The sequence below is a fragment of the Cynocephalus volans genome, chromosome 5, assembly GCF_027409185.1.
Source record: "Cynocephalus volans isolate mCynVol1 chromosome 5, mCynVol1.pri, whole genome shotgun sequence".
Lineage (NCBI taxonomy): Eukaryota > Metazoa > Chordata > Mammalia > Dermoptera > Cynocephalidae > Cynocephalus > Cynocephalus volans.
In genome coordinates, this window is record NC_084464.1 from 46490630 (window position 1) to 46513072 (window position 22443).

At 50.1% G+C, this 22443-nt stretch overlaps 1 protein-coding gene across 10 annotated transcripts in view; it reads left to right on the forward strand.

Moving 5' to 3' along the window:
• The window catches only part of ANKS1A (ankyrin repeat and sterile alpha motif domain containing 1A), a 188341-nt gene that overhangs the window by 146844 nt on the left and 19054 nt on the right, over positions 1-22443 (forward strand). For all 10 annotated transcript variants that reach the window (XM_063097298.1, XM_063097296.1, XM_063097291.1 and 7 more), the window contains 2 exons: positions 6285-6351; positions 11642-11748. In XM_063097298.1, coding sequence (XP_062953368.1) covers positions 6285-6351; positions 11642-11748 — 174 coding nt within the window. The remainder of the gene's footprint in view (positions 1-6284; positions 6352-11641; positions 11749-22443) is intronic.

Below are 22443 nucleotides of genomic sequence, written 5' to 3' on the forward strand. Positions count from 1 at the left end.
AGATAAAAATGAGGAGTGCTGAGGGCCATTAGAGATATAGACTGGGGCCAGGAAGCCAGAGTGTCCTTGGCTGTCCTCTCCTCACCAGTCTAGCCTGGAGCAAACACAATGGGCAGTCTTTAATTTGAGTCTTTGTGAGTGAAGAGGGACAGAGCACTTTTGAGACAGAACAGCTATGTTGTCTCTTAGCCTAGTAAGAAAAAGGGGGATTGAGAAGGAAGGCGATCCAAGTGGGGGGATACAACAGTATATATGGTAACAATCTGAGGGCCCCCTGTGATGAGACAAATTAAGCTGAGACTAACAGCCTCTCTGGAAAAGAAGTTACTCATTGTTAGTGGAGCTGCCGTGTCTGGTCTGCCTGGTCTGCCTCAAGGACAGCCCTGAGCCCAGTTGGCAGGTATTTATTCATTCCCTGCTGTGTCTTCCCCCCTCCCCCACCCTCTCCTAAAAGCAGTTGACAAGGTTAGAAAATCAGGACAGATAATTTACTTCAATCCGTCTTTGTCTTTCCTGAGGCCTTGTGCAATTCAGTCTGGGAGGAGAAGGAAAAAAATAACTCAGACCCTGGTCAGTGACCCTTTTTCAGATGTGAATCAAAGCCCACTCTAAGCCGAGAGCCTGTCTGCTGCTAAGAGGCAGAAGACAGATATGGTGATGAATTCTTATGTGGTTTCTGGGCTGAGGAGTGCAGCCGTTAGCAGTCTTTAGGGTTCCTTGCACCGCCTAAGGAACCAATTTGGATGTCAGCAGTCACCTGGTGGGATGGGCGCGGAGCACCTGGAGAGGCTGAGGAGGTTAAGGTTCAGTTCTTCGTCCCTACGCTCCTGGGATGGAGAATGCTGTCTAAGCAAGGCCATCTAGCCAGAAGGAAGGGTCTGCCACTTGGTCCCCCTGCAGCAGAAAGCTTGAGTTCCCTGGGGAGCAGGCTCGGGTGCGATAGCACTTACCAAAAGTGAGAGCAGTGCTGTTGGTGGACAGTTTGCGATTCTGCCCAGTAGAGCTTGTTTCCTCACCTGAAAAATGGGATAGTATGTTTGCCTGGCAATGTGTCAAGGCTCTGCAGGATTGCTGAGAGAAAGGGCCAGCTGGTGGTTGTGGGGCGTGACGTGCTTTGGGGGAGCAACAGCCTTGTGACAGCAAGCTAGGGAGCTCAGTGAAAGAAAGATAAAAGCATGGAGGGAAGGGGAGTTAGAGAATCCAGACTGGTCCAGAAGTGACAGTGTCGGCTGCCTTTCCCCTCTGCCTCCGTTAGTGTAAGAGCAGTTGGCATGAGCATTGAGCAAATGGTAACTGTTACTGTTTGTCACTGAATACCTCCAGCATGCCTGTTCTGTACAAGGCATAGGGTGGGATGTAAAAGAAATACAGTATGAAACAGGGTCCTTACCCTTGATGGTTCTGTAGTGTCTCTGGGACACACCATAAAACAGGGAAGTAACAGTGCAAAGCAGAGTGTTTCTGGGCCAGTAAGGTAATAAGCATTGGGGAGGAAGAGGGGAGGTAGAAGGTGTCTCCAGCCCTGTGGAACAGGCCCAAGGAGACTGGTATGTGTGTTTTCCAATTGGTGGGGAGTCCTAGGGCATCGACTGCTCCCCAGGCAGCAGAAAGGGGGTTGGGGGAAATGTCTGCCATGAGGAGCCAGCTCAGTTGCTGGTAAATTGCAGAAACATCACCCTTCTTGTTCCCATTCACACCAAAGGAAAGTAGGAAGAAGGCAATTTCCTTTCCTTCCTCCTCTACAGGGGCCCCAGCTTCTAGGCATGTTGACCTGACTGAATCCTGCTGTCCCGATACTTGGTCCCGAATGGGAGCCCCTGAACATAGTCATTGCTTCTAACTTGTACCACCTCCTGGAAGGGAGGTTTCCCACAGGCCTTGGAGCCAAGTTGCACTGAAGCTTGTGGTCCTTCTGCAGACTGCCTGTGCCTAGCACACTTCCTGACATAGGGAAAGATCCATCAAAACTTGGCAAAGCTTTTCTTCACCCTCGCCCCCTCCCGGTAAACACTGAAAAGACTGGTGTCATCTGTGTGGCTCAACAGCCTGGGGATGGGGGATGAAGGCCTCTCCATACACAGAACCCCACCTCCCGTTGCCAGCCCGCAGGCAACCAGGATCCTGTGGTCTAAGCAAGCAGATGTCAGACGGCCTGCACAGCAGTATATCTAGTGTTTGTTTTTGTTTTCAGCCATATGGGGAATACATTTCAAACAGTCCTGGTTAAAGTCTAAATAGAATCATCTTGAATTCCTTCTGGAAATGGAACATTTCCAAGCATTTTTTTAGTACAAAAGTTCATTATGGTGATAGCTTTTAGGGCCTTACCTTAACAAACACAAATATAAGTTCTCTATCATAGTTCGTGCAAAGTATAGTATTAAAGCATTGTCATTTCCCATCTCTCTCCAAAAACATCACTTATCCTAACAACAGAAAAAGGAGAGAACACTAAGCTGTGCCCTTCTGTTACATTCCACCTGCCTCTTCCTTCCCCTGAGATGAACAGTGTTTCTGGGAAAGCAGCCTAATCAGATTGTTTTTTAACTCAAGCCTAAATGGTTAAACTTTATGAAGTGTGTAGATCAGAATGGTATCTCCTGTCTTTGAATGTTCTTCTTTGTCTAGACTGAAATGATCATATTCCCTTCGCTGGTTCTGGGCCATGAGGGGTGAGGCAAGAAGAGAAGATGAGGTCCAGCTCCTCCCTTTCTCCACGCCCAGGTTGAGGGGTTGGGCAGGATCACAGCCCCAGACGCCTTGCTGTGTGTGGTGCTAGAGTGGGGACCTGCCAATTTCTGCCCATACAGGTCCTCTTCACTGCCACATCCCTCCTAGCCCTGAGTGTCTACCAAGGCAAGTTCTACTTGCTAAGGAAAGGGTCCTCAGTAACAAACTGTCAATAAGCTACCAAGTATACACTGAGTTCCTCTGTAAACTGGAATCTTCTCAGCTTGACTCAGCTATGGCAGTTCACAGAACAATAAAACACTTCCTAGTTTCGGTGAAATCATTCTGAGAGTGTCCATTAGCCTTTCCCAGCTGGGCTGCAGTCTGGAATACCTCACATACCCACCCAGGGAATAGGCCATGGAAACCTGGGCTTCTGCTGGCCCCTTGAAGTTGATGTGAGGGTGAATCCTGGGGCAAGCAGGAAGGAGCAGAGCAGAGAAGCAGCAGGACTGTTCAATTCTGTTCACTCTGGTTTCAAAAAGCCCTTTGGCAAAATCTCATAAACTGTGCAGCCAGGGCTTTGGGTGTTAAGTGGTTATGATAATAATGAAATATGTAATGTAAATGACTTGACGTTATTTCAAAGGATACCTTGGAGTCACCCCCCCCCCCCCCCCCATTTCACCTCTTTCCACCCTTTGCAACTCTGCATGGCCTTGGGAAAACAGCTTTTTCATTGCTGGCTCTAAGTAAGTGGAAACTATACATTCATTCATTCATTCATTCATTCTATAAGTTGCCTATTTACTATGAGCCAGGCCCAGGGGGTGAAATGGCAAATAAAATATGCTTGATTCCAGCCCTCAGTGTGCTGGCAGTGGTGGTTCTCCCACATACACCCACTTTGGCCTGGAGGAGGGACCCAAAGGCTGGTGGAGCTATTTTAGAAATAAAGACCTATCCCCCCTGCACTGTGTGGGAACAAGTTTCCTCACCTTGAACACCCTACTTTTTTCCTATAAATGTTGTAGAAAAGGAAGAAGAAGGCAAATCAGCAGATATTGAGTTACCTGCTCTTCTCCTAGCATCAAGGCTTCTGTAATGTGATTGGGTAACCCAGGCTTCTGGAACTGGCACTGATGTGTCATGCCATGCAGCTTGGCCTAGAAGAGAAAAGCTGTCTTCAGACAGATACCTCTAAGCCTTTCCGGTGGAAGAGGAATTGCTCTAGGGAAATAACGGGGACCACTATGACAAAGTTAGAAAAAAGGATTTAAATGTGAAAAAAAACAAATGTTATGAATAGGTACTTTCTGGAAATGGGGTGAACTGACTGGATGAGTTAGCAAGCACCCCATTTCTGGAAGGTCTTTAAGCAAAATTGGATATGGGTTAGGAGTTGGGATTATATGACCTGCTGCTAATTCTTAAGATTCTGTGCTGGACAGACTCTCAAGAAGTACCTAGGAATTATCCTGTATATATGCTTTCACATGTGTGCAAAGACGCATGTAGAACAGTATTCATCATAGCACTGTTTAGAATGAGAAAAGATTGGAAACTACCCACATATCTGTCAGAGGACTGGTTGAATTGGCATATAGCCATACACCAGATTATTACAGTTCATCCATTTAAAACAAAATTATTCCTTGTGAACTATGGAAGGAACTCCAAGGTATATTATTAAATGGAAAAAGCAAGATGCAGATAGCATATATGGAATGCGCCTATTTGTATGGGGGTGGAATATGCCGCTATGTTTGCCTACAAGTGAATAGAATAGATCTAGACTTCATTGGTCGCCTCCAGAGAGAAGAACTAGGTGACTGGGAGACGGGTGGGAGGGAGACTTTTCTCTGAATGACATTTTGTATCTTTTTGTAATTTTGAATCATATGGACGTATTATTATTTTTCAAAAAAAGTGTAAGTAAAAATATTTTTTAAAACTTTAAAAATAGGTTTTATTAGGCTGGAGCACTCAGAGGACAACAGAGGGGAAGTGGAAAGCAAACAAATCTTTTATGGAGCATCTACTGTTAACTAGATCTTCGGCTAGATGCTTTATGTACATAATCTTTTAATCCACACAACCCTGTATGGGAGGCAGTATCTGTCCTGTTTTCATGTATTTAAAACCGAGCCTTTGGGAGGGTGAAGGTACTTGTCTGCTTGTCTGGGTGTTTCCCTGGTTGTACCATGCTGAAGGAGTCAGCACTTGAGATGGGCAGGCCCCATGGGGTGTGGCATTTTCTTCAAGGGGCAGTGCAGACCTGCTCTGGTGCTGTCTGCCTCCCCGCTGTTTCTGTGCCTGCCTCTGGCCTGCTGGGGCCAATAAGTAGAGACACATCCTCAGTTTGCTCCACGGGTCAGATATGTTATGTTTCCCTCTTCTTTTGCTGAGATTCGGGATGGAGTTGGCAGTCATTTCTGTGGCTGGAGAAAAATACCTCCCCAAGCTCCTGGCTGCAGAGGGAGAGGTGGTACTTGCTCTGTGCTCTTCTGCTGGGTGTCAGATGTACATCTTTGTCTGCCAGCTGGAGGCTGGCTGGAGAGTTGTTTTTCTGATTGTCAGGCCCAGGCTCCTTACTTGCACTTAGAGGAAAAAGCATCCAAGCTCTGGTACAAAAGGTCCTCTTTTCATTTCTTTGGAAAAAAAGCAGTGAATGAGCTCATTATCACTGCAACCCAAAAAGGAGGAGGAGGGGAAGAAGAGAAGGTGGCTCCTCCTCACTGCCTGGTCCTGCCCCTCCCTGGCCAGGTTTCCTGGTTGGGCCGGGGTGGGGGTGGGGGGGGGTGTTGGATCTGGCCGAGAACACCCAAAGCCAGATGGCTGGAATTGGTGGTCCATATAGGAGGCGGTGCCAGAGACGTTGCGGTGCCTGGAGACTAGCTTTCTCTTCTGTGGTCCAGAGGAAGGGCAAGTGCCTGTGCTCCTTCTCTTCCCCTGAACACAGAGCTCCATCCAGGACTGCTGGCCTCCAGGGAGCAAAAGGTCTTCTAGGGTTATGTGCCTGCCTCACCTCGGCTTCCAAGAGGTTCCTATGTGCAGGGAGTCTGCTTGTCTCAACTCTCAAAATTGTCCTCACACTTCAGAGCTGGCAGTCATGCAGTATCAATTATCTGTTGATGCTTATGATTTGCCAGGCATTACTCTAGGCACTTGGGGTATAGCATGGAATGAGGCTAACAAAGTCTATACTCTCATGGAATTTAAATTCTAGCAAGAGCAGTGAAATGGGCCAGGGCTCGCCTGCTGTTGCACCCTCTACCCAAGCTCTGCTAGGTCTGGGAGAACAGTTGGGGGAGTGATATATAAATGCCTTGAAAGGGAGGTCCTTTGGCATTTCTAGCAGCTGAGCCCAGATTGTCACTATCTCAGTCCCTTCAGAGCAGTTCTTCAGACTGTCTGGGCTAGGGCCGGAGAAGGGCTTTTTTATTTTTTAGATCTGAGCAGCAGGGAGCTCAGATACCTTGCAGGTTGGTGCTGGACCTGGGAATCATTTGGAAGAGATCTGGAGATCAGCTCCTAGGGGCACTGATGGTGAGCTGGCCACGTTTAACCCAAACCTGACTGCCTCTCCTGTTTGTTCCTTTTTTCCATTTCAGATTGAGAAAATCATGAGTTCTATCGGAGAAGGGATTGACTTTTCTCAGGAACAGCAGAAGATCTCAGGTACTGTACCAAGCAGCTATTTTCCTGTGAAACACAAACCACTGCCTCCTTTCTGACTCAGGTGTTTCCTCTGACACAGAAGACAGACGTCTGGGGGGTGAGAGAGGTCAGCCTCAGACCATGTCATGCTCTTACGGTTCAGAATATCCTGTACCTAGACAGTCAATCTGGCTGTTATTTTTAGAGCCATGACTCCATTTACATATTGGAGGGGAAAGTGTACAAATTGAATTTTAGGCTGCCTATTAGGAAAAAATTTTTTATGAACAATTGTCACTTATGCATTATTTTTGTAAATGTAGGCTTTCTCTGATTGACTTAAACTGGGGTGCACCTCAGTGTTGGCTTCTGAGATGCCTCTGTCACTAACTCTTCATGAGAACACGGCTCTCATTGGCCTGATTCATGATAGCAGCACTGCGCTAGATTAGACCCGTGATCCCAGACTTTTGGCATGCATCAGAGTCACCTGGAGGGACCGACTTTGTTTCCTCCTTGTGTCTGTTTCTATTTTTGTTTATTTGGTCACTTACCATTTTTACTCTATTTCACTGCTACTTTGGTTATTCTTTTCATTTCTAAGCGCTAGGCATGAGGTGCCTCTGTTTCTTTTGTTTGAAACAGGGAACAGGGAGGCCATCTGAGCTGTTTTCCTTAATAATAGGATTAGTTACTTTCTCAGGCGAGATGTTCTTAAAGGTGCCTTTCAGAGCAGCTCTCACACCCCTTCCCCCAAGCATCTGAAGATAGTCCTGACACCAGGGCACCTGGGCTAAAAGCAGCCAGCAGGGAATCTGGCGTGTTTTTTTGTTTGTTTGTTTGTTTTTTTAATGAAAATGCCTGTCTACACTGAAGGGGTGGAGTTCCTTGCTCACTCAGGCTCCATTCAGGATCGACCTGCCAGTCTCAAGTGGCACCTATGTTTCCTCCATGGGCTGCAGTGGTTCTGGCAGGAAGTTTGGTGGGTGGGGTCAAGTGTGCACATCAGAAGGAAAGAAGCTGCTGAGGCCAGGGGCTTGGTGAGGAGGGCCTGGGCTCTGGAGCGTCACAGCCCTGCTGTCCCATCCTGGTTCTAGATACATACATGTGGTAAGTCACTTACTGTCTCTGAGCCCCTGGCTCCCCATCTATGTTTGGATAATAGTACTGACCTCATTGGTTTGTTGCGAATAAGACAAATACTCAGCTGTAAATAGCAGCTACGCTCATTTTTGTCCACGAAATCATTACTTATTCATATTGAGAAACCTAGAGAATAGGGGCGTCTGTTCCCCTGGCTTATCTCCCTCCTAAAGCCACTCTCCCTCCAGTAGCTTTGCTTCCCTGGGGTCTAGCAGAGAGGGCTAAGCTGGGTTTGGTCCATCTTTGTCAGTCTTGGATTATGCTGGAGTTGTGGAGGTGGCTCTTCTGGCTAGGAGTTTGTGGATCTGTTTCCAGGCAATTGCTTACACTCAGTCAAGTGATCTCACACTCTGTTGTAGTTTGCAGGCTTTTCCAAGGGTTGAGTGTTTGTTGGTAATAGATGTTTGGGACTGAGACAAACACTGTTGTCATTTTCAAAGCTGTGCTTTGGGGACAGTCAGGGATGGGATCAATAGCAGTCAGTTACTTGAAGCCACTCTCTGCTCTCCTATACCCCTCTATGTCCTGGGAGCAGGAGCCAAAATCACTTGCATGTGCTAGAGAGCTTTGAGTTAGAAGCAGACCATTGCCTCTTGGATGGAATAAATCAAGATGCAGCAGCTCCTCAGGAAGAGCCTTCTCCTTGGAGGTGTTAACTTGAGTTCTTTCCTTGCTGTTTGGTCCCTCATACAGGGTCTTGTCCCCCATAAACCCATGTGAGTGGCAAGACGTGGTCTGTCTATACTCCTGGGTTTCTGGATCCCAACACACAGCAGCCTTGTTTTAGTGTTCATTTTGTTAACCTATCTTCCATAGCCAGCTTGGGAAAGTCAAGAGCAGGCACATGTGGGTGGCCACCTAAACAGAGGGCTCCTCCACCTGTGCTGCAGAACCCCAGCCTGCTGTGTCTGCACCACTGCCAGCCACAAAGCATGGGGAAGGTGGGCTTAGGCCTGTCCATGAACTCTGAGTGCTGAGTCAGCAGGGGGCTTTCCCCAGGACCTCAGGAGGCATCATCCTTCAGCCCACCCCAAAACAGAATTTTTTATTTTGAAATTAATTATTTATTTTGATTGGTTCAGATTGTCCTGAGGTTTCAGGATCAGGGAAAAGAGACCTGGGCTGTGGGATGGCAGCCTGGGTGGAGGAGCAGGCTCTACAGCAGGCAGTCCTGAACGAAGTGGGAGGATTGCTCAGCGTGTCTGTTGCAGAGCGTTCTCACCTGGAGGGCAAGACCACAGCATTGGAGTCTCAGTTCTGATTAGGGGCCATGGGCCCCTGGGCTACCAGCACTGGAGTTAGTTACCCAAATCCCCAGTAGACGTATTTTACAACTAACTCACCCCTCTGCCAGCTCCCACTCTCAGGAGTCCCCAGTGGCAAGCCTTCCCCCTGGGCCAGGCCACTCTGGCTTCTTTCAACAAAGGCTTGTTCCATCAAGCAGGAGAGAACTTGCTTGGCTTTCTTTTGTCAAAGGCAGCCTGTTCCAGGTGTTGAATAGGTGTTAAATGCAGAGACCTTCAGGGGCCTGACCTCCTTATACACAGAGCCCTTTCTTTGCCAGTGCCATCTACAGCTTGTTAGGATCTCCTGGCATATTTAGAGGGTGATGTGTGGTCTCTGGATTTTTGTCTCATATGTGCATTACCTTTTTTGTCCCTCCACAGCTGTACTTGGAATGTGGTCCTCGTCTCCCCTTGTCCTTGCCTTTCCCCTTCCAAGCTCTTCTGCAGATTGTTAGTGTCCTGCTCTGGGTATAGTGCTTCTCCCCTGAGCTCTAAACAGGCCTTAAAGAGAAGTCTGTCCCCAAATTATTTGGTATGCTTACCTGAGGAACGTCAGATGTGATGGCCTTGTTTGGTTACCTGGTTTTATGATAAGTATAGTCACTCCTGAAGTGACGAGTTGGGGGGGTCACTTGTCTGTGGACTGTGTCATTCCTCTGTTCCCTCTCCTGGCTGGCCTAGAAACTGTCAGTCAAGGCTATGGGACCATTCCTTCTCTATTTTTCTTGATAAGCTGTTTCCAGCTCCTTGAGCTTGGAGGTAAGGTTTCACCATCTCTGTCTTTCATATGCATTTGTATCAGCCAAAATCAGATATTGGGAAATCCGTCATTTTGCTCTGATGCTCATGCTGCTGTCTCCTCCCTCAGCAGCAGCAGCTTCTGCTCCAATGTCCGATCCATGATGTATTTTTCTAAGCATGGAAGGGGGAAGGGTGGGGAGGGGAGAAAGGGGAGGGCCAGACATTATGAGAGTGAGCAAGGACGGTGGAGCCGGCAGCAGGCAGCGTGGAGCCCAGGAGCCTTTAGACAAAGCATTCTGCTGCAGTTCTGTAAGCGCATACGTCCACCGGCAGCAGGCAGGACCACAGCTGCCTGGCTGGGGGATTACAAGCAGGAATGAATCAGCAGCACGGGACACTTGACTTCATGGGCATACAAGAGCCTGCTGCTTAGGTTCCTGGAGCAGACTTCGCATCCAAGGGCTGGAGAGCACAAGTACCCCAGTCTCAGCATCTTGGAGTACTGCTGCAGCGTGCACCCGGAGGCCACCCGGTCCCTGACCACCATCTGTTCTGCAGAGGACAGAGGAGGGGGGGGTGATGGTGGCACAATGGTCACCAGGGTCTCTTAGCTAACCAAGCAAGTTGGCATCGTCCTGCCCTGAGGGACAGAAAGTGGGAACAACAGAATGACTTTCATCGTGTCAAGAGTTCTTTGGAGGTGATGTTTTTATAGTTGGTACTTCTTTTTTCTTCCTTGTACCTCTTTTTCCTCCCTTTCTCTTTTTTTTCTTCTTTTATCTGTTCTCACACATGAGAACCAGAGTAGGTGGGGGTTAAGGCATTCAGCGCAGAGTATCCAAGGTCTGCCAGGAGGAGCTGAACTTCTGTCCTCCCTGTGCCACCACAATCCCTGCCCCAGCTGAGGAGCAGAGCAGATAGATGTCCTCCCCCCACTGCTCATCCTTAGAGGAGAACGTTGAGATCCGGAGACCCTGGGAAGACAGTCACTGTCTTTATCACTCAGCCAAAGAAAGGACAGCGCAGAACGTGAATAGACTTAAGTTGCCACTGCTCAGCTGACAGAGGACCACTTCCATTTTCTCTCTTTTATCTGGTTGAGTTTTGTCTTCTTTAGTGAAGAACTGAATTTTCCTGCCTGCTTTCCACTGGAGCAGGCAGGCAAGTCACAGGAACAGCCACTATCAGAAGAGGAAAATGAACGCCCAGCCCCTGAACACCAGCCCAGCCTGGGGAGGCAGCTCTTCCCACAGCATCCTGGTGCAGGAGACACCCCACCCACCGACTGCCAGAGTCTAGCTGTAGGCTCCTGGCCGCACAGCCCGCGGAGTGCGATGTGGCCATCCTGGCAGCGCCACACCTGAACCTGGTCCCTGAACCCTGGCCCATGCGCCCCACTCAGCCCCTTGCTGCCTTGAGCCTCTGAGCACAAAGGGCTGGTGGCCATGGTTTGCTTATTCCAGGACTGCTGGGGGAAAACAAGTAAACGTCTCTTTTCTCCCCCTGCCGTGTTCTGTGCTGCCTGTGTTGCATGTGCTGGGGCCCTGTGAACAGCCGCCGCTGCTTCCCTCCCGGAGCCCTCACTGTGTGCCTGTGTCCCTCAGCTGCATGAAGATGCGTGCTCTCTCCTGACAGTTTATGCTGCAAGGTCACAGTACTTGCCCCTCGCCTCAGCCCTAAGGGGGCTCCAGACATTGCATGGATCAGAGGAGCGGCGGGGCTTCTGGGCACTTAGCAGCTCCCCTGGCCCCCCTAGTGCCTGTGGGGACAGACTCTGAGATACCTCAATGTGAACGCTGATGAGGACTTGACCTGGAGACTATTGGGGGTTGTCTGGCCCCAACGCGTGGGCAGAGATCGTGCATGTGCCACCACGGCCCAAAGCAGCTGAGAGGAGGGGTGTGAGCGGGCGCAGCGCTCGAGCTGGGGCAGCGTGCGTGCAGCGCCAGGCAGTCCTGTCACTGGCCTGCGCACGGAGGAGCAGCTGCGTGTGCGCTGCTCTCTGGTCTCTTGTACATAATTTGGCTGCTTTATGGTAATGACTATGATGTGGCAATGCCATCTGTCTTCCTCTGAGTGCCGCTGCTACCGCCTTAATGGTTTTTCCTTTTTCAAGCGTCTGCCGATTCCTCTCTCGTCAGGTTCGCGGACGCTGGAGCAGAGCGTCGGGGAGTGGCTGGAGTCAATTGGGCTGCAGCAGTATGAGAGCAAGTTGCTTCTGAATGGCTTTGATGATGTCCACTTCCTGGTAAGTGCCTGCAGGCCTCCTCAGCGGCTGGGGCTGCTCAGTGGAAGCGTGCCTCCCTGGTCTCCCCTGGCCCGCTGGACTTTGCAACAGAACATAGACATGTCTCCCTGGGAAGAGCTCACTGAGGTGACTTAGACACCGAAGTTAGCCGAGTGTCGTGTGCCTTCTCTTCTCCACCTCTGCCTCTCGCTGGTCTTCCTCTCAGACCTCAGGCCATGTGCTGTGGGTAAGGCATCAAGGACAGCTTGTTCCGAGCCAGACCCCAGGGTTGTGGTGAACAGGACAGCCAGCGGCTTGTGGTGACTCCTTATAAAACCTCAGCTGGATGCCAGGAGTTTTCCTTTATTTCCCAAAACTTTGCTGTCATGTGAGTTGTCACTGAAGCAAGGAGCCTTGTCTCTAGCAGGAAGGCCTCTTCCCTGCTCAGCTGAGGCCCAGCACCTGGGATGGAGACCAGGGCCGCATAGCCTCATGGACTCATGGCCTCAGAAATGGCCCAGAGGAGAGGCTGAATTGGTGTGGAAGATTAGTTGCTTTTCTGAGGTATAATTCTGTACTCTTACAAAACACAAGGGGTCGAAAAGAAAAGAGAAACCAAGGTATCTTTCCTCTGGCTCCCTGTGGAGTAGAGACCTGGCTAGGACCCTGGGCTTAGGATCCAGTGTTCCCTCTTTCCAGAAAGTGCCGAGAGCAGCAGCCAACACTGTCCCTCTCCTGAAAGTCCTCCTGAGGTGTGCTCGCAGGTTCAGCTGTGGCAGGGCAGCCTGGGTGGTGGGCTGAGCTCAGGGCTTGGGCTCACCTCAGAGGCAGCACTGGCTCCCCAGGAGCAGGCATTGATGTCACATTAATGACAACAGAAGTTGATGTTTCTTGTGAGTGCTCACCGTGTGCTGGGTGCTGCTCTTAATGGTCTGCATGTGTTAGTTCATTGAAATTTCCCAGCAGCCCCAAGGTGTACACTGATATTAGCATCTCCATTTTCCAGATGAAGGAAATGAGGTCCCGAGTGGTTAAGTGACTTGGAGTCATGCTGCCAGTAATTGGCAGAGTGGAAGCATGCATCCAGGAGCTCCAGGCCTGGGGGTCACTTGGTCATGTTCTAACCACTGTGAAACACGGCCTCTTTGTTCTGTGTGGACACAGGGAGGGGAATGTAACCACTTACAGGCATGAAGTCACCTTCTCACATGAGTTATCTTGGAAGCTTGGTGTGAGGTGAATCTAGCAAGCCCTGTCCTGCCCCTCCTTGCTTCCTGGAACACTGTTTGCTGCCCTCCCGGTCTCTGGGAATGCAGTCCTAAGTCGGTGCTGAGGTGCCTTCCCTCTGAAGCAGACCTCTCCAACCTATGCCGGCCTTGCTCTGTCTCCTGGGTGGGGCAGTGGTCAGGGTCAGCACAGAGCTCTCACCACTACACTCTAGTCTCCTGTGGGTCCTCTGTGGGTTTCTTACCGATGGGTTTGGGTTGGTACCTCTCGAATAGCAGCGTGCCCAGGGAGCCAGCCTAAGGTTGCAGGAGGGCCCTGGCTAGGACAGCTCACTTAATCTAGGGCTATCTCCATCTCCAGAGCAGACCATGACGTCTGTAACAAACACCCTCCCAAAGCCAGCTTTGGGGCATTTGTTTTGCAGCTTTTAAAAATCTTAAGTTTTAGAATAGTAATTTATTTTTCTATTTTTTTTTTTTAAAGTTAAACCAAGTATATTTATGGTTCTTGTGACCTAACCCCTGACTCACCACATTCCATGGGGAAGGATGACAAAGGTGGCTCAGCCAATGAGCGGGGACAGTTGGCCCTGGCCATGAGTGTTTAGGGACCTCCCCTCTCTGAGTGCACCCTTCATCAGACTGGCCATCAGATAGGCAAGTGAGGGTGGTCTCAACCATGGGATGTCCCTTCCCTGTACCTCAATATTTTAGAGGCGGAGCTCTTGATTTCTTACCCCTCCTTCTGCTAATTTTAGAAGGAGTGAGGTTCCCACCCATGATAGCCCCTACAGTCCTTAGACCTGCTTCCCTGCCCCTGCCTGGGCTTCCAGACCAGAGAACAGCTGGGCGAGCATTTGGAGAAGTGTGGCCCAGGACCAGATATCCATGCAAGGCATGGGGCCTCTGTTAGGATGCTTCTGTTCCTATGCTGGAAGGCCCCTCATCGAGGGAGGCCAGTGGCTCAGTCCTTCCAGCACCCTTCCCAGGCTCCCTCGGTTCTGGTGGCCAGCTGGCTGGCAGGTGGCGTCTGTACAGAAAGGAATGCTGAGCATCCCTCGGTTAAGCATGTTATTGCAGATGCTGAAAATGGCCTGAGTAGCCATGCACAGCATTCTGGGCAGGTGCATGGACGCTGCCAGGTAGGCTGTAAGGCTAATTAGGTTTTAGCAACCAGAAAAAAAGAAAACACAGGAATGGGAGCATTTTTGTTATTGAAACATTCCCTCATTGTGTATGATATAATTTACACCATGTTAGCTATGGTATATCCCATGGGGATTGGTTTTCAGTAGGCTACAAATGTTTCCCTTGGTTCTGAAATGCCCTGGAGACTCTTCTACAAGATGCATAAGTAGCTTCCAGGAAACCAGGCTCCAGATATATTAGGAACATCTGGAAACTGAGGGTGTTGCACAGACAAGGTGCTGCTGTTGAATTTCCCTATGACAAGGTCCTGTGAGTTGCTGTAGGAGGAGTACAGGGCATTTGTTGGTGTCATGCAGCTCCCTCCCAGGGTGGAAGGGACTTTAACATCATGTGGTCTAATCATCCTCTCTGTGCCGTGACGTTGTTCCAGTGACAGGGGATTTGCTACCTTACAAACTAGAAGCCCATTCATTCCTTGTATTGCTGTGGCTGGTTTAGAGTGATCTTTATGTTGCGCCAAAATCTGTTTCCTTGTGGCTTCTGTCCCTGTGTCCCAAGTTTACCTTTTGGGGCCACACAGAACACACACTTAAGCCCTTCAGAAAACTGAAGACCTCTGTGGGCCGACCCCATGGCTCACTCGGGAGAATGTGGCGCTGGGAGCACCGAGGCCCCAGGTTCAGATCCTATATAGGGATGGCCGGTGCGCTCACTGGCTGAGCGCGGTGCAGGCGACACCAAGCCAAGGGTTACGATCCCCTTACCGGTCACAAAAAAAAAAAAAAAGAAAGAAAGAAAACTGAAGACCTCTGTCATGGCCTCCTGGGTCCTATCTTGTCTAGGATCGACATCCTTTTACTCCTGGCTCTACCTCCTGAGATGTGGTGGTTGAGCTTAGCAGCAAGCACTGCACTTTGAGCTTCCTCCACACTTTCTCACCTGCAGGCAGAAAGGGCCTTTGATTTGGAGGGGTTGGGGCCAGGGCAGTGGGGACTGCCAGGTGCTCCCTAGGCTAATGGGACTGACACCAGACCCAGGGCGACAGGGGCAAGAGATGTGGCTCACACGTCTGCCAACAAGACTACCATCCTGGCTCGTGCATCACAGCCAATTATTCCATTTTCACTGCAAATCATGCCCACAGGAAATGGGCTTTCTTAGGAGAAGGGAGGAAATGCATTTAATCAGCAGGAATGGAGGGTAATTGGTGGTTGGCAAATGCGTCGCTCCAAGCATGCTGGAGTCAGTCTCACTATCACAAGACAGCCTGTCCTCACTTCACAGAAGTGTTGATTGGATACTTGACAGTGGTCCTGATGCTGTGGTGTTATGCAGATGTTAGTAAACATGTTCTTAAAGAACGTCTGCTATGGGGCAATGTTCACCTTATAGTGTTGAGTAAAGAAATCAACACACAAAAATTCATTCAATATGATCTTGATTTTTGAAAAAGAAAACACCTATGCACAGGAGATGCAAGGGGGTGTAAGCCCAGGATGCTGTGGTTATCTCAGGAGGACTCCAGGTGGCTTTGTTTTTCTTTTTTTGTAGTGTAATAGATTTTCTCCATTTCCTACTATGAATGGATGTGAAATCAGAAAAGCAAATAATGTCAGTGTCTTAAGGAACTTTATGGTCCAGCTGGGAAAACAAAGCACATAAAGCAGTAAAAGCAATAGACCAGCCAAATGTTAAGTGCTATGGTAGAGGCTCTTAAGTGCTGCGGGAGCAGAGGGGGCAGAACAACGTTTATCCGGGATTTACCAGGGGTTTACCGCCTGCCAGTTCCTGAGCAGTGCTGGTTGAGTCACAGGTGGGGCAGCTGAGGCCCAGAGGGTGGAGACACTGCCCAAGTGGCAGAGCCAACCTTGAACCTCTGGTATATGCCCTTGGTCCTCGAGGTTTGGGAGAGGCGTGGGACTTGGGAAGACCACAGGGAGAGGAAAGGCAGGCCGGAGTCTGTCAATGCTGAGTGAAGAGGTTGGCTTGAGGCTAATGAAGGGCAGGGCCCCAGCAGGTGGGAGGGGTGGGATGGGCATGGCCTCAGGGCCTGGGAAGCCATGTGTGGGGGAGCCCAAGGTCTCATAGCCCAGGGCGTGTGTGTGGAGGGGTGTCTCTGGCTTGTGCCCCTTACCAGGCAGAAAGCCCTTCGAGTTGAGGTGCACGTTAGATATCCAGGGTGTGGTGGAGTGGAGAGCCAGCGCCATGGTAGGCGGTCACAGCTGGGAGTGGATAAATGACAAATGGAAATGAGTCTGGCAGCAGGCTCCAGATGGGCTAGGAGCAGGATCAAGTCAGGACGGCCAGAGTCGGGAACCTCCTGTTCCTCTTGTCAATTTCGTGCTCCACAGGCCCTGCCATGAGGCAGATAGGCTCCCACTGTTTTCCTGTCTGTTTCTGAGACTGTGCCAGCTTGTTCCCCTGTGTTGGGGAGGGATGACAGGGAAGCAGGGCGAGGCCTGATGGGGCCAAAAAGTATAAGGTGGGGCCAGGAGGTCCTTTATTGGCTTCCGTGAAAACTTTCCAACCAGGTCCCCAAGCCCCTGAGGCTCCCTTCCTTTTCCCCGTCCCCTCAGTCTACAGCCCCCTAAGCCGGCATCATGTGACAGGGGGGCTGTGCCCTTGGTTTCCTACCCTGGTTTCCATGCTACTCCGTCATTCCATCCTCCGATGTCCCTCCCTTTGCCTTCTTCCATCTCAGGTCCAAAGGGCCGCTTTGTGCTGTTGTCAGAATGTCTCACTTGCCTAAACTTCCTCTCCACCAGCCTTAGCCCACCATCTCCCTGCATAGCACTTTACGAGCTGTGCTGGAATTTTCTGTGCCCAGTTGGAGTAGGGCCTAAGGGAGGAGCACCGGTGGAGCTAAGGCTTGGAAAGGAATGCTCTTAGATGAGTGTGGAGCCTGCCTCTTGCACTACCGAAACTCTGTGGTCACTTAAGAACTGAGTTCCTTGGCTATCCCAGGAGTTGATGCTGCACCAGAGGCCTCCCTGTCTCTGCCAGGCCCTTTCTGGGTCTCAGGAGCCTGGCCGAGGACAGCCTTTTTACCTTGCAGCAAGGGGCAGGCTCACTTCAGGCCCTTTCCCAGTGAGTGTACCCTCTCTCCTTCCCTCTCCCTGTGTCTGCCTACGTGAGTTATTCAGGAGCCCAGCCCAGTTGCCCCATGTGCCACTCTGGTCTTCTGAAACATCATCATCCTCAAACATTCTCCTTTTTGAGGTCTTGGCTGAGGTTAGAGTGCCATATTTGCCTCCAAATCAGCAGTGGAAGTTTGCTGGGCCCAAGTCAGTGTGGAGTCAAAGGGTTTGTTCCCAAGAGCACTCAAAGCCACTTTACCTCATGGGTCTGAGGACAAAGAGCAGAGAGAAAACCAACCTCCACTTGCAGCAGGGAAAGACTGCTGCTTGCCTGCTCTGTTTAAGAGAAAACACCACCTTATCTTTTTACATTCTTACATGTACAGTAATGGTTGATTTCAATCTCTGACACTGTGTGTCACCACATATAACAATGTGTCCCCTTCGGAGCTTATGCCCCCATGAGGTAAATAGGTCAAATGAAATCCTGTGTGACAGAGGATGAACAGTGAGGCAGAGAAACCTGCCCAGAGTTGCATAGGGAGGGACCTGGAGTAGAACCCAGGTCTCCTGACTCCCGGTCCAGTTCCCTGCCACTATGTGGAATCTTGAGTTTCTCTTGAGCTTTCCCCAGCCAGTTTACTTAACTGTGACCTGCACCCAGAGCTTCACAGCCAGGCTGTGGTGGTGGCTGCACAGGCCCAGAAGGGCATCCATTGGGCCCTGCGCCAGTACACAGAGCTGACTTGGGTCTGATCTGTTGCCAGCTCCTCTCTCAGCCTTTTGTGGAGTGGCTCCCAACACACAATGGGTGAATGGAGTGGTCTCCCTGACCCGCACCGCCCCTGGGAGTGATGTTCTCACCCAGCCCATTGGCCCTAAGAACAGACCCCCAACCTTGTGGGAACACTCTGAGTGCAAGGCCCAGAGGCAGCACCTTCCTGGGAAAGCAGATGTGGGGACTAGAGTGGGGGGCCCAGGGACCCGGCTTTCAGTCCCAGCTCCACTGTCTGCTTAACCAGCAACGTTGGGCAAATTACTAAATATGAGAACCCTGAATGTGGTGGCTGTGGACCCCAGGAGTCCAGGGATGCCTGTGAACCCCTGAAATATAACTGACATTTGGTGTGTTAGGAGATCTCTGCCCCCAGGGCTTTGATTTCTGCACACAGATGTTCTGAGATGTTAGGAAAGACACCTCTGCTGCTGCTCACACCAAGATGTTAGCAATCGGCAGTGATGGAACAGGAGCTGTCAGCCAGTCCAGTCCACCTTAAAGTACAGTTGAACAAGTTAGCAGATGTGAAAATAGGCATTCAGAAGTGGTCTCAACTTTCCTTCCACTATAAACTTTCCTTCTACTCTGCTACTTGCTTTCTCTGACCAAGCCCTTTGACTCCAGACTGACTAGGACCCATCTCCACTGCTGATTTTGGGGTGAATATGGCACCTTGACCTCAGCCAAGACCAGAAAAGGGAAGGTGTTTCGGAGTGATGGGCAGCCCATGAATGGGAGGGATGCTCTGTCTGACCCACAGAGAGCAGGGACACCAAGAACCTGCTTGGGAGGACAAGGATCTGAGGGGTGTTGCTTCCATGAAACTGGGACAAGAGCCCCCAATCCCTTGTGCTGTTGTCTCCATCCTTGGGAGCCACTTTCATGAAACAACAGGTGGAGAAGGCCTCCAAAAGTCCCTTGTAGAGGCCTCCGGAACTAGGGACTGGTAACACCTTTCTTGCTTCTTCTTGGCCACTATCGTCATTAAGTCTTATCTCTTGAGCTGAGGACAAGGGGGCGGAGCTGGGCTGGGGCATGGATGGTGAGGAATGCAGAAAGGTACAGGTCAAGGCCGAGTGGCTCCTGTTGCCAGCCATAAGTCAAGGGGAGGGTGTCAATTTGGAGCCACTTTGGGAAGTTCTGTCATAGAGTCCCAGAGGGGGCAAAGTTTGGCTCAGCCAGGCAGTGTTGAACAGATCAAGTCGAGCACAGTCATTGAGCACTGGATTTCTGCCAGCAGGTTGGCGCTCAGCACCATGAAATTCCTTGTTTAACCCTGTGAGACAGGTGGTTTTACTCTTATTTACCATGTCCTGACTTAAGAAACTTGAACAGCAAATCTGGTTTATACCATAGCTGCTTTGCATAGTCGCTGCGCCCCTGGGCAGGTGAATGCACACGTGCCTCAGGGAGCATGCCTTCTAGTTCCCATCATCAGTAAGATTTGAGGCCACAGTGGTGAGCAACAGAGAACCCTGCCCCTCCTCCGTGCTTTCTGTCCCCTCTCTCATGGTCCTTCCTCCTCCTCTGGGCTCCAGGGTCTGGGGCTGTCTTCCCCCTCCTCATGACCCACCTGCGAGAGCACATGGATGGTTATGACCCAGCTTCCGTAGTCAGTCCTGGCTGAAACCAGTCTAGGTTCAGTGACCTATACCCCAGATAGCCATGCCGAGTAACATGTTCTGGAGACTGCAAAAAACTGCCTGCAGTGGCGCTAGCCAGCATTACTGAAAACTGGAGGAAGTCTAAGTGTCCAGTGGCAGGTTCAATTGTAGCTGTGCTGGAGTGTGCAGTCGCTGCAGGTACTCAAGAGAGAGTCACATGGCATGGGGAGATGTTTGCACGCAATCCGTGGGGATGTGAAAAAAGCAGGTTAAAAAAAACTGAGTATGTATAAGTACTACAATCCCAGTTTTGCTAAGATTTTTTTAATTTTTAAATTTTTTTTTTTGTGACCGGCCGCACCAAGCACACCGGCCATCCCTATATAGGATCCGAACCTGCAGCGGGAGCGCTGCACTCTCCCGAGTGTGCCACAGGGTCGGCCCTAATTTTTAAATTTTTATTATTGGCAGCTGGCCACTACAGGGCTGAAAACCTGGACCCTGGTGTTATCAGCACCACACTCTAACCAACTGAGCAAACCTGTCAGCCTTAAAATTATTGATTGATTGATTGATGAGGTTGAATAAAGATAAAATTTTTTTTTTACTTTGCTGAAATTGTGCTTTCTTTTTAAAAATTTTTTCATTACACAATGTAAACATTTTTTGTGGCCCTTTACAAATTTCTTGCTAACCTCCGTCCCTCTCCCCCTTTCCCACCTCTGGTGGCCTGAATTCCATTCTCTCCTCTTGAAAGTTCAAGGAATTATTGTGATTGTTGTACCTTTTTTTTTTTTTTTTCCAGCTCCCACTTATGACTGAGGACATGTGGTATTTATCCCTCTGTGCCTGGCTTATTCCACTCAGTATAATTTTTTCCAAGCTCATCCATGTTGCTGTGAATGGCATAGTTTCATTCCTTTTTATAGCTGAGTAATATTCCATTGTGTATATATACCACATTTTCCTTATCCAGTCGTCTGTCGATGGACATTTAAGTTGGTTCCATATCCTGGCTAGTGTCAATAGAGCTGCAATAAACATGGGAGTGCAGGTGTCCCTTCAGATCATATGACAGTTCTATCTGTAGATGTTTGAGGAATCTTTAAAAAATTTTTTAAATGAAAGCTTAGAAAAATACAGTAAAGTGGTGATCCCCATCTTACTTTTTAAAGAAAATTAATTCACTTGGAAAAATACATTAGAATGACAGCCCTGGTATTTTTTCCCCTGAGGTAATGGATTTACAGGTGTCTTTTACATATTTCTTTGCACTTTTTTTTCAAAATTTTCTAAAATAAACTCGTATAGCTTTTCTACTCAGAAAAATATTTTTTTAATGTGGAGAAGAGATAGAGGTGGGTCCCAGTGGAAATCTGCCACATTGCTGGAGGCAGAGTCAACATAAGGATCACGTTGAACCAGCCAGTACTGGGGAAGCTCTGGGTAATTCCTCAGCTTGCAGAGATTCTAGACAAGGGGGCCAGCAGGCAGAAGGGCACAATGGGGATAGCCCTCCTGCCTCTGCCCAGGGATTTGCTAATGAGCTTTGGCAGCTCTTTTCCCAGGAGCAGGCAGGCCCCATGAATAAGCCAGTGATGAGTGTGGCTTCAATTTGAGAAATCTGCTCTTATGTTCTTAATTTGCATCTTTGTGCCCCCCAACACACACACCCTCACACACACTCACACTCACACACACACACTCACTCACACACACTCACACACACACACACACTCACACTCACACACACTCACACTCACACACACTCACACACACACACACCCCTCCCCCCCCCCGCCCCCAGTAGCTCTCCTTCCCTCGGCTCCTGAGACCAAGAAGGGAGTGGGCGGTGGGGGGGGGGGGGGAAGGGCTCCAGAGAGAAACACCTTGTCAGTCCAGGACCATAGCTCTGTCTCATTTGTCTCTCCCAAGAGAGATTTCAGCCTTTGCTTTTTTATGACTGACGGCAGGCAGCAGAAGTGACCAAGTATCTGTCCGAGAAGAGAGGTAGACCAAACATGAAATGAGGCTGGAGTGGCAAAGGGCAGCCTGTGAAGTTTGAAGCCACAGTCCAGTCAGTGCTGCTCTGGCCCACTAGTCACACTTTCATCAGAACAGAGCAGCCTTGGCTTGAGTGAAGATCCGATGCTCAAGGGCCTGGCCGTTGGCAGGGCCCAGGACTGCCCCTCCACACCCCGGCCTTCGGGGGCATCGTGGGGCCTGACCCTTACTTCCCTGGGCTCTCTTGGGCAGAGGGAAGCAGGTGGAGGGTTAGCCCCGTGCCTTTCCCATGGTGTGGTGCAGGTGAGCGCTGGGACCTCAGCCTTTTCCCAGGCCCCCTCTGAAGACCCCAAGACTGGAAAGAGCAACATTCCCCCGCACTAGGCTCTCTGATTGTGATTTTAAAAGAGGTCTGCTTCCCCCAACTGCTTTTTCCTGCTGGACCCCACTCCTGTGGCCTCCCTTGTCCCTGCCCCACCCCCAGGTGTCTCAGGTGTGCGAGCTCTGGAACAGACTTCCAGCTCCACCACTAGTTTACTTGGTGACTTTGGGCAAGTAACTTAGTTTTCTTGGTTTCATGCCCTGTAAAATACGGCTTTCACCCATCTCTTGCAGTTATTATGAGGGTTAAGTGAGATTGGTGCAAAGTGCTTATTAGCTAGTGCCTAGAGCACAGAGGGCCGTCCATGACTGTCACCCACGTTTAGATGTGGTGGTATTGACGTTGTCATTATTCTTGGCTCTTGCAGCCTGGTCCTCCACCTGGCCGATTCTTGCCCATCTTGTAAGGCCCAGCTTAGCCTCTCCTTCCCGGCAAGCCCTCCCTGCCCATCTCCCCCCTCCTCCCACCCTCCTCTGGCATGTCCTTCTCTGAATCC